Source organism: Parus major, chromosome 6 (assembly GCF_001522545.3).
Source record: "Parus major isolate Abel chromosome 6, Parus_major1.1, whole genome shotgun sequence".
NCBI lineage: Eukaryota > Metazoa > Chordata > Aves > Passeriformes > Paridae > Parus > Parus major.
Window position 1 is genome coordinate 34,077,554 of NC_031775.1, and position 12,281 is coordinate 34,089,834.

General features: G+C 43.6%; 1 protein-coding gene across 4 annotated transcripts in view; it reads left to right on the forward strand.

The window, feature by feature from the left end:
* Window positions 1-12,281, forward strand: part of INPP5A (inositol polyphosphate-5-phosphatase A) — a 142,587-nt gene that overhangs the window by 62,960 nt on the left and 67,346 nt on the right. For all 4 annotated transcript variants that reach the window (XR_004498068.1, XM_033515462.1, XM_033515463.1 and 1 more), the window contains exons 7-8: window positions 1,704-1,756; window positions 5,490-5,609. Coding sequence is in view for 3 of the 4 variants with exons in the window: in XM_033515462.1 (XP_033371353.1) it covers window positions 1,704-1,756; window positions 5,490-5,609 (173 nt within the window). In the remaining variant the exon portion in view is untranslated. The remainder of the gene's footprint in view (window positions 1-1,703; window positions 1,757-5,489; window positions 5,610-12,281) is intronic.

Below are 12,281 nucleotides of genomic sequence, written 5' to 3' on the forward strand. Positions count from 1 at the left end.
GGACCTGCCCCAGACAGGTTGTGGAATTGCTGTTCTTGGAGATACTCAAAACCCAGCTGAATATGACTCTAGGCAATGTAATCTGGTGAAGCCTGTTTTGGTGTTGCAGCTTTTGAAGTACCTTTGCCAAAGAGGAAGATAGCAAATGAGAAATGGCATCTTGATAGAAATCATTATCTTGGATCACATCATTGGCTTAGACTATTAGATTTTAAGTTCTGTGTAGTTATTTTTAAGAAGGAAATTACAAAGTTCCCTTTTTTAAATGAAATTCAGCCAATTTTGAATGCTTTTAGCATGTCACTTTTTTTCATTGGTTTCCTTTTGAGTAAGTGTTGACATTTCTCCATGTAACTGTGCCCTCATGAGCATCACAGAAGAGGTCTTACCAGACTATGGGATTTGTGATTCAGCCATGGACCGTGTTAGGAAGGATTAGAGTGTTTGTTCCATCCCCTGAGTGGTTGCTGGACCTGCAGAAGAGACTAATCTTTTATTGTTATAAAAATTTGCAATAAAGTAGATTACTATTTGAAATACAATTATTATGGGGGTGTTTCTGGTTGGTCTTGGCAGCAGTCACTGTGTTTGTGCCTAAGGAGAAGGGGAGGGAGCCGAGTCCCTTTTCACTGAGGGGTGCTCAGAAGATGCAGACTAGGTTGGACAGGGCTTGGAACAGCATTTTCTACTGGAAGGTGTCCCTGAGCACAGCAGGGGAGCTGGAACAAGGTGAAGGTCCCTTCCAACCCAAGGCAGTCTTTGATTCTGATTTAAGACAGCCTGGTTTGGTTTGTTGAGGCCCTTCACTGTCTCAGCAGTGTTTAGGACTGAGGACTGTCTGTAGAGAGGAGAATAAATACACCTGGCCAGTGCCTCAGGAGGGCTTTGGGGGAGTGGGATCTCTGACTGGGGATGCTCTGCTGGGACTGGCAATTTATTCCCAATAAGGAGTCTTTTGCTACAAAATCATTGGCACCGTTATTGAGGCCTGTGTGGTGCTGTATTCATTCCCAGAGCACATTAGCCCAGACACACAGGCATTGTTATCAGGGAATGAATAAATAGGATGCAGAATCTTGTGTTTTTATGGGAGGTTGTAGTTTGTGGCAGTGGCTCAGAAGTGGTGCTGAAAACCCTTCCTTGTACCATAAGCGACATGGACGGGCACGAGCTGAATTGTGGCTTTCTTGCCAGTGGTGCCGTTGTGATGAATGGAACCTTTTACCCTTATTTAAATTCTTAACTTTTGTAGAAATATTGGGTGGCCTGGCTCAGCAAGAGAAATAGCTTTCTAGCAGATCTCACTCATTTTAATTTGATGTAAATCTCTTGATGACATTTTACAGTTCAGGTAAAATTACAAAGAAAACATTTGTGCATAGGCAATAAGAATTTGCTGGTTTAAGCTAAGCATAAATATAGTTGGAAAGCTTTCCTATTTGGTTATCTTTCATCTGTAAACAACTGCCAGGGCTTTTATTAATTTTACATGTAAGTTTGTAACTGCTGCAGGACCAAAAAAATAATTCCAGGGTTTATAAAAGATACAATATCTGTTTTAAAGGTACCTCAGTTGGTGTTCAATGCTTCTTGGTTATAATGTATGGATGAGCTCTGCTTGATTTTTTTTCTCTGTGTCAGTACATTGCACTTTCATAGTAATCTTTGCCTAAGGTGATTGGTATTATTCATTTATTTTCCAGTGCAAGTGGTCCAGAAAAGGTTTCATTCGAACAAGATGGTGTATTACTGATTGGTAAGTCGCACCTTGAAGTTGTTCCTGATTCCATTTGTTTTATGTTTGTTAACAACTTGTACAAGAAGGTGTTTCAGTGTGTAGATAGGTGTGTTCATAGAGCAGGAAGGTTCCCCGCGGTCACTTTTATCTGCTGGAGCTGCAGTGCTCAGGAGCCGGTACCGATGCACAGCCAGGTGTGCTGGGGCTGCTCACAGCATTGCTGGACCCCGGGGCAGTCACAGGAGCCTCTGGCTCAGGGACAGCCCAGAGCCTGCACCAGAGCACGGGGGTCAGGCTCAGTGTGGGGCTGCTGCTGCACTGCTGCTGCTGCACTGCTGCCGCTGCGCTGCTGCACTGCTGTCCCTGCCCCCGCCGCTGTCCCTGCTGCTGCTGCACTGCTGCCACTGTCCCTGCTGCCGCCACTGCATTCCTGCTGCTGCTGCCACCTCTGCGCTGCTGCTGCCACCACTGCTGCTGCTGGGGCTTGGCAGCATCCCACTGTGTCAGGCAGCACAGCCTGGCTGTGTGCAGCTCTCCCCTCTAGGCTCCTGCTAAAAGATCTTGTTCTATGGGCACTGCTTCAGATTTCCCTAAGCCCAGCTGGAAATCTGACCTTGCTTCTGCACCATGCACTCATGGTTTTGGTCTTTACTGCTTACTTGTGTTACAGTGACCTCTGTGTACGTGAACATTCAGCACTTTTCCCTTCCTGTGTGCCTGTTTCATGTCTTAGAACTGAAAGCTTGATTTTGAAATCTCATAAATGTTCATATAGGCTGACTTGTGAGTACTGAAGTGTTCTGGCTTTGTTGGCATAAGCACATTTATTTAATTAAGCAGTGTGTGGAAACAGGAAAGGTACCAGGTTTTTTCCTTTTATAGACTCCTGACCCAGAAATTGGGCAGGCAGTTGCATGATAATGTAGGTTCATGTTAATTTTTCCAGATCCATATATGTGGGGTGTGATTCCAGCACCAGATAATTACAGAAGTGGGTATTAACATCAGATGCTAATCTGGCCTTTGCTCTTGTATCTTGACTTCCCTAGGTTCTGTCTCTTCTATCCTCTGGGATTTCCTCTCTGCTGAAATAAATGACACAAATTCATTTTCAGGCCTTTCCAAGAAAACAATATTCTTCAGAGACAGATTTAAATGTAATGTTTTCTTGTGAGGGTATTAAAAAATGACAGTCCTTGGCTGTAGTGGATGTTTGGGTGAGTGTCTGTCAAGGGTGTGTTGGGCAGTGAGGATGAGGAACCTCACATCTTCTCCTAGTCTTGTACTGAGCTGAGCCATGGTGGTAGTTCTGTCTGGAATAATTTGTAATTATGATCCACATGATCTAACAAGATCTCAGATGTTTCTAATGGGAAATAGAAGGGGTGAGACACTACCAAAGACTTCTGAAGAATGAAAGTGAAATACTATGGAAAATCTAGGGGGTTATAAAACACACCTAAGGAGGTCTGAGTGTGACACTTCAGGCTGCGATGAGTGTTTGCACCCAGTCTCTGTGCATGTGAACAAAGTTCTGCCTGTTTTCATAATCATGAAAACCAATTTCTTAAATCATAACTTCTGATTAGTGCATTTCTGCTTTCTAATAGGTCAATAAAAATAGAGCCCAGGCACTTGCTGTTAGTACTTCTGTGTGAGTCCTTGAAAGGAACTGTTCATTTTCCCTACCTAGGAACAAATTGTTACAGAATGTACCTCATGCCAAAAACAGGGAGCTCCCAAAAAACCAGAAAAGTGACCTTAACAGACTTCAGAGAACTGTCCTTTTTCCTCCTCCTCTGTGATCAGTGGTCTGCCCCCACTGAGTTTCTCTGTGAAACCAGATTTTTCAAATCCATTATTCTTCATTAATTACCTTTAGTGTGGACAAAGAGCTAAAGAATCCTGGGGCACACATGACTTTTCACATGAAAAAATGAAAGAGAACTATATAATTGCACGTACTTTTATTTTGCAGGGTTTTTTAAGTAGTATCTTGACTATGAGGTGAAGGTGTTTGTTTCTGTTCCAGTAGTTCTCAGTGTTTCAGCAGGTGCAAGGTCGTGCACCGAATGCATTCCAGTCTTAAATATAGCTAACATACATAGTTGATATTTGCTAGGGAGAATGGAGTAAAGAATGTACTTACAATATTTAGGTAGGTAGAGCACCAGCCTTGGCAATGTTTGCAAGTGTATCAGTGGTCAGAATCATTTTGGTATTTTCAAGGAAGTAGTATTGGAAGGTGATAGTCAGGGAAATGCAAAGCATTGCACTTTGAGAGGAGAATTTAAAAGCACTAACACTATTTTGGGAATAACTGACTCATTACCCCTGCTGTAGAAAAGGATCAAGGGAGAAGGACTTGAATATGGATCATTATTATCTCTCTGAGATGTGTTAATAGGTAGAGCCTGTGAAGGACACGAAGGGAGAAGGCACAGTAATTATTTATGTGAGTGCTGCCAAGGCCTGTGATAGAGTGTTTGGCTTTGTGTGCTGTGCTCTAGCTACACTGCAAAGAGGACAGGGGGTCAGGAATGGTGGAAGTGTTTGGCGAGGGGGTGAGAAACCTTGGCTGACCACAGCAGCGAAACTGGTTGCTGTCAGACCTTCAGAAGGGGCAGAAATCAGTTTAATTTGCAAGAAAATATGTAATATGATGAAAATTTGAGTTTAAGGACACAGAAGTTGCAGGTGGAACGTCCTTCCTCAGTGGATTTTAAGAGCAAGCATGTTCTAGACACATGTAGGTGGATTATAGATAGCTTTACACCTCGGGTGAGCTGGTGACACGGGCCCATCCCTGTCCTACAGGGCTTCTTTCTGTTTGTCCTTCAGACAGACAGGACTGGGTGTCTCAAGCTGTCATGTTTGTAGCTTTGTGACCATTCTCTCTCTAAGGAGGTTAGTGGGACTGCTCTCCATCAGTGTGGGTTCACTGCACGGGATGTGCTGTTCCCTTCAGCCAGAGATTTTCACCAGGATCTTTGTGCTGAGTGGCCTCTGTGTCTGACCATGCTCTCACTGTTCTCACTGCCATTATTGCTGTGTCCAGGTCCATTCCCAGCTCTGCTGTGGGCTGGGAAACCTCCCTCAGCATAGCTTGGGCTTTCTTCTTGTGTCTGTCTCAGCCAGAGCCTGTCCATGCTCTCACTGGCAGGCTCTGGGCTTTTCTGGCCAGAACAGATTTGTGCTCCTGGGGTCTCAGAGGCATGGCCCCAGAGCAGCAGCAGGTGTCCTGTTCCAGCTGGGGGTGGTGTGTGTATTGGCTGCTGCTGTCTGGGCATTCTCCTCACAGGGACATGTGAGGAGTCTCAGTGATGTGATTTGCCTTAATGTCAGTGCCATTCTCCCCTCAGTAGCTTTTCCTCTTGTTTATCAATGCTTACCTGCAGCTTTGAAACTGGAAGTTGTTTGTTTACACATTAAATTTTGTTTAAAAAATATTTTAGTGAGAAGGTACTGCCTGATTTCTGGAATTGTAACTGACAAATAGCTTTTCATTTTCATATTATACATCCTTTATGCAAAAGACTTGGAGTCTTACCTGTAGATGAGCTGTAAGTTTGATGGCAGTCTGACAATTTTCAGATAATAGCTTGATCTACACAGTTCTTGTGAGTAAATATTAAGGTAACATAACAGTGAATACAGTAAGTGCTGTGTTGAATGCTTTGCTGATGCAACAAATGGGGTTTTTTTTCTTTTATCCTGAATCATTTTATTTTTTTCCTTTTTTTTGTCATAGTGCCTTTGACTTGGTAAACATTCATCTTTTCCATGATGCTTCCAATTTAATTGCTTGGGAAACAAGCCCATCGGTTTACTCAGGAATACGGCATAAGGCTCTTGGCTATGTACTTGATAGGTATGTATTAGCCTTTCCTGGCCTCTTTCAATCTCTGTGTTCATAAGCAGCATATGAAAGATGTTTCAAATGGCACACTCAGAAATGTAGAGGGTTTTATTCTGTCATCTGAAAGTGGTTACTGCTTGCCAGAGTTTTCTAGGCAGTTCTGATTACAGATCACTTCATGACACTTACTCTTCAAAGCCAAATTACTGATCTCGGGGAACCACTCTGGAGTCACCAGAACTGCAGAGTAGGAACCACACTTATTTTCTAATTGTGTTAGGTAGATTAGCTTATTTTTAGACTGTGTGGACCCTAATGAGGCCATTCAAGTGCATCTCCAGTTACAGAACAACAGAATCATTCCAGTTGGAAGTGACCTGTGAAGTTCCTTATTCATTCCCCCTGCTCAGAGCAGGGCTGGCTTTCAACAGCTTGTCCAGCTGAGCTTTGGGCAGCTCCAGCATGGTGGTTTGTAGCTCCTCTGGGCCACACATTGCTGTGTTTGACTACCCTCACTGGGAAACTTTCTGTCCCTATTATCCAGCCAGAATTTTCCTCCAAGTGGTTTGTGTCCATCTCCTGGATCTTTTGGCATGCACTGCTGAGCAGAGTCTGGCTTCTTCCTCTCTGGAACTACCAAAGAGATAAAGCCAGCAGCAGAGTCCTCATGTAGACAACTTCTCTGCAGCCTGAACAAACCCAAATCTTTCAGCCTCTCCTCATGGGTCCCTCCACATGGAGCTGGTGTGCTTTAATCTCCAGCAGCTGGGTACAGCAGGCAGTCCAGCATTTGTGTGTGGTCACCATAGGTGTCAATATCCATATGGGTTCTAATGGTGTTACAGAGCTCGTTCATCTGATGAGTGGTACAATGCAGAGGAGTCCCAAAAACACCCAGAAATTTACAGCTGCCCTAATTATAAAGTCAGGAAAGAGACAGCTTTCTCTTGAGTAAGAAAAGGATGTTTCTGTGTGGGCATTGTTGTGCTGGCAGAGTAAACAGGTATTTCTCTAAGGAGATGCCAGTCAGCTTCATGTTTGCCTGAGAAACAGAGCTTTAACGTGTCTCTTCAGAGCAGCCATGGCACACACTGCCAGCCGTGGCATAATGGGGAGCTTAAAACAAACTGCAGAGCCTGGGAGGAATACAGAATCAGAGCACTGTGTTCTGTTTTCCTGCTCTGAGCCCTGCTGTCCAGTGGCCATGTGCCAGGCTGCTGGGCTCAGAGACTCTTTAACAAGACCCCAGTGAGTGTGGGACCACGGCTGCTGTTTGCTGGAGCAAGGGCTGAGTTTGGGGCACCTGGCCAGTGTCACCTCTGTCCTTCCCCAGAGTGAGCAATGGGGTCCCAGCCCAGCCAGGGGTGCAGAGCTCCATCCTGCTGCCCCACCAGCCTTTTGGCTGAGGCCACATCTCTGGCAAGGGTCCTGCTGGCTGTGGGGAGGGGAGCACGTGCCTGGGCTCGTGGGGAACCACTGCCCAGAACAGTCTGCTGAGCCTCTGCTGCCTGGCATCTGCTCGCTGCATGGCACAGGGGAAGGGGTCCCTGGCCACAAGCAGCTCTTCTGGCTCTCTCTGGCAGCAGCCTGGAAGTTACAGACACTCCTGAACAAAGCAGTTTATGTGTTGGAAAGTATCTCACTGCTGTTTTTCACCATGTAGCTTTTCACTGGAAAAGGTCCTGAAATGTTGCAGAGGAGTGTAAATGCCTTTCCAGCCGTGTTCTTTCTCAAGATTCCTTCCTCTCTGGGGGTTTTCTGTCCTCTAAGGGTGGGTAGGTGGGATAGTAGAGACTGCCTTTCCCCTGGCAGGAATGTCTCCAAACAGGAATTTACCATCACCTTTGGGATGATCCAAGGGTGAACAGGAAAAAGCCAGTATTGCCTTTCTCTTGCAAAACCTGCTCAAACCATTTGAAAATGCTGGAAGCACTTGGAAGGTTTGCATAGGTAACATACATATATATATATAAATACATGAAAGATCCCTGATCTACGGAACAGGGGCTTGGGAGGATCAGGATCTGCTCTTGGTGCAGTCTGAGTGCATATTCTTGAGTTCTGTTGCACAGAGCAGTATGGGATTTTTATTTCATGTTTTCATGGCTCCAGTGGTCTCCTCTCCTTTCCGAATGCTTCGCATTAGGGAAACCCGTGCAAACCTTTTGCATTATTTATTGCACACTTTTTGCAGCATACAGTGTGCTTCATTAGCTAATTTTGGCTTTGGACCTCCCACGATGCCCTGGCAAGGGTAAGGTAATAAGACTGTGGTAAGAGTGTCAGCTGTGGGTCAGGGGTGTCACGATGGTATATCATTAAAATGTGACACTGCCAAAACTGCCCCAGCTCGGCTGTCCTTAGAAAAGAAGCCCTTGGGTTTGGGTTGCACAGTGGCACAGCGAGCTCGCCGTGCATGAATTGTTCATTTTGAGGGAGCAGCCAGCCGCAGATCCGGACCTCCACAGTGCAGTGATGGGCTGGCGGGCACAAAGGGGGAGTTCTGTAGAGCAGTGAATAATGGGAAGCCCCTTTCATCGGCAGGACTAACCTTTTGGCAGCCACCAGCACACTCTATTCTGATCTGCTGATTGGGGAGGACAATACACTGAAGCTTACTTTGAATGAATGCTGCCACCAACAGTGTCCCCATTCAGGGGCTTTGGGAACCATCTTTGGCCATTGTCCCCCAGCACTCCCTCAGACAGCAGGAAAAGGGAAAGTGAGAGCAGCTATAGGGGGAAAAGTACTTCTTTTCTTGGCTTTAATCTCTCTTTAAAGCTTCATAGATCTACATTTCCAGCTGAGCTACTGGAACTATGCAGTGTCAGATAAATACAGAAGAGAGAGGTTTCAAGCTGAGCTTTCAAATCCCCTTATCTGCATGAACTAATAATGCAGATTTAGTGCTGTTAGAAACAGAGACTGATAAGTCTTTTCCTTTAAAGCCTTTAAACTGCTAAAGAGCATTTAACAGCGATGCAGTTCAAACCCAATGAACAATGCTGAGAAGGAAAACAGTTTAATGAGCTAAACCTTCACTGAATGAAACAGAAACACCTTCTCACAGTTGATTTAGGTCACTGTGGGAGTCAGTGAAAGCTCAGTTGTGTTCACGCTGCATCTTCATAAACATGAGTTATGTACAGCCTTTTATCTGGGCAACAGCTACCACAGGAGTTTGGGATGCAAACCAGGAGAGGGTTTGCAAATAAAGCTCAAATGGATCAGTTTAACTGTTCAGATTGCCAGGGAAGTTGCTATCTCCAGAATAATTTTAGCCACAATTTTTCACCTCGTAAGAAAAAAGCTGTACAACATCAGAGCATTGGTAAGCAGGGGAAATCGGGGGAGAACCCAGGAAAAAGCATCGGGGGAATGATACAAAGTTGTGCTGGAAGTTTTCTCCTGGGAAAATCTGTTAGTAATCCTAATAGTATGTTTGAGGAGTAGAAAGGTTTGTTCTTTTAGCTTTAATAAAGCTTATGCTTTAATAAAGTTAATCCTGAAGTGATTTAGCTTTAATAGCATTAAAATTAACTAAATAGAAAGAAGAACACTTTTAAAGGCAGCTCACTGGTATATGCTGAGCCAGATTGCATTTAATATTTGCCATTTAGCAAGGGCAAAGATGTGATGTCAGATTGTTGCTTTAAATCCAAGAGGATTGGAATCACAGTGTTGTTAAACAAATATTTGCTTGTATCTTTAGAAATACATACACAGCATATATGTAGAAAATTGATGTGTCTAATGAGTGTCTGACAGCACCAGTGCAAACCCAAACTGAGCCCCCAGAAGTCAGTTACATTGTTCCAGGTCTGTAGTCAAAGCTGAATTTGCTTTAAAATGAGATAAGAACATTTGCTTTATATTTTGTGGGGAAAAAAAAATTCTTCAAAGCCCATTTGGATAATTCCTATGTACAGTTAGCTTCATTTGCATAATATTTGTCTTTTTGTATTTTCTGGAGTTGAAGGGTGTAAGCTGTAGGTGAGACTAAGAGAGGAAAATAGTTTATATTTTGGTTTAATTTTTCACTCCTCTGTTGTAACTAATGCTTGTGCACATTTCGTATTAATTAACCATATTGGCATATTAGTCGTGTCCTGCAGCCACTCGATGGGGAGAAGTGTGAATGCAGTACCCAGGCTGGGGAATGAGGGAAAAGCTGCAGGATGGGGCCCTTCCAGAGTGGAGAGTTTGGGAAGGGAAGGACATGAGGTGTTATCCTGATCCCTCACTCTTGGTGTGCCAGCCATCTAAACTTCCTGAAATTATCTCCAGCATTGAGATCCATAAAATGAGTGTGGTTTTTTTAGTGAAAGTGACAGTGCTCTTCTGTTTTCCTATTGAAATGTTCCCTGGCCTAGTTCAACAGAAACATTTTTACATTACAACTGTGAAATCTTGGCATAAAGCTCCCCTTTGTGCCCTTCATTATTTTCTCACAAATATAGTCCATTGTCACATAGCTGAAGTTAATTTGATCAACATTGGGACATTTAACTTTTATGTCCGGTCAAAGGAGCTGTTTCATGCTGATTTTGAGTATTGAAAAGAAATGATTGCCAGAAAAATAATGTTACTATTAACAATTCAGAGCAATTAGTTTCCCAGGGAGAGGCGATGTGATGCACCGGCTCCACACAACTATTCTTTGTCATTTTATGGATGCTCATCAGTCAACTGTCACCTCTTCTCAAAGACCCCTCCAATCTAAATGTTTCTCTTTGGGCTTTTCCCAGAACTAGCAGCTGAATGAGCAAAAGAAAAGCCACTTAGTTTCTAGGCAAAGGAAAACTTTGCTCTAAAGATCTGGGTCATTTGGGAAGATGCTCAAAGCAGCTCGATTTAGGAGGGCTTGGGATCTTTTTGTTTTGGTGTGGTTTTGTTTTTACCTTATTTGTTTTTTGCCACAGTGATTTTAACATGAGCCTTCAAATGAGTAGTGAAATTTCTGTGTATTCAGATAGAAAGCACTCTCAGGGCAAATAAACCTTCCAGCCAAATGTCTTCTAACAAAGGTTTAAACCCCTGGATCACATTCAAATCGACAGCTTTTCATTAAACACCCAAAGCCCAGCTCATTAATATTCAGTCATTCTCCCCCTTAAAGGAAGGTTAAGTGCTCTCAAAATTAGCGTGTTTGGATAATATGCTCTTTAAAGAGTAAATCCAGCAAAATTGTCTTGTTACTTTCAGCCTGTCAAATACAGCCAAAGTCACTTTTACTTGCTCCTTGTTTTTCTGCTGGCTTGAGCTTTGGCATCTTCGATGCAATTGTCAAAAATTCAACTCATGTGTCCTTCCTCTCTGCACAGACACATTGTGAATTTTATTTAGGTTATATTTTTAGCAGGAAAATATTTTTGTACTGGAACGCATTGTAATGGAAAGCATACACCAGTAGCATTTTAAGGACACAATAAATGCAATTCCATATTAAGTGAATGATAATTTTTGGTCATCCTAGTCAGTAATTTTGATTTTATTTTATTTTTTCTCTTCTTTTTGTCATTATAAGCTGAACTGGTTGTAATAAATTTTCAGTGTTCATTATTCAAATGGTAAATATCTGATTTTTCTTTTACAATAAATCTGTGTGAACATTACCAGGTTTGGAAGCAAAGATCTGAAATGCAAAATCCAGAACTTCAGATACTTGCAGGTGTCATTTACAGAAAAAAGAGAGTACATGCACTAAGGCAGTTTTTGCTGTACCTGGCCAGTGTGAATAGAATTGTGGCTCTTTCAGAAGAAATGCTGCAGGTGAAGCTCGAAGGATTCCTGGAGAGGTTGTAGCCAGTCCTTTACCCACACAGTCCCTGTCCAGCACTGTGCAATGGATTGTGGCACTCAGGGCCTCCACCTCATCTTCCCAAAGGGCTTTTCTCCTTTTTGCCCCTTTTCCATTCCAGGATGTCCTGGAGCTGCCCTGGTGGCTGCTGTGTCCTTCTGGCAGGGTAGAAGTGCTGTGAGCAGGGTTTGCTCTAACACTCCTGCTCCCACCAGCACGTCTGAAATTAAACGTGATGCCGGAAAAGAGAATGCCTCTTAAAAAGGAAATGATTGCAAGTAACTTGTTGTTTGCTTGATTTTGCTCAGAAAGTGGCTTTATATGAGAATGTCCAGAGCACATCACGTTCTCATTGAGTTATATTTCTTTTTTTCTGTAATCTGTTCCTGAGAGAGCCTGGAGCTGGACAAAGTTGAGTCATTAGTGTCCAGCTAAAGGTGACACTGACATCAGCATCCATTGTGGTCTGTGCCTTTTCAAATCTCCTATCCTATAGCCATATCTTCTAGGATAGCTGTGATTCAATTAAGAAGAATCTATATGGGCTGTTGATCCAATTCTTATTCATTTGCAGAGAAATGAAAATAAATTTCTGCTGTGATTTTATTTACCATGCTAGCTGTGAGAGCTGATGCTGTGAGCTGATGGCTGTAAAATGGAGAAGGGCTGAGAGAGCTCCATCCTGCTCCCCCTGGAGCCTGTGGGCACCAGGCCAGGAGCCACCTTGGAGATTTGGACTCCCATAAGGTGTGGGCGGTTGTGGGCTCTGCATCTTGTGCTCCACGTCCTGGAAAGATTCAGATCATCCCTAACAGGGAAATACTCAGATGGGAGGGACAGTGCTTCCAGCCCCTGGTTTGCCTGTGCAAGAGCTGGAAAGGTTG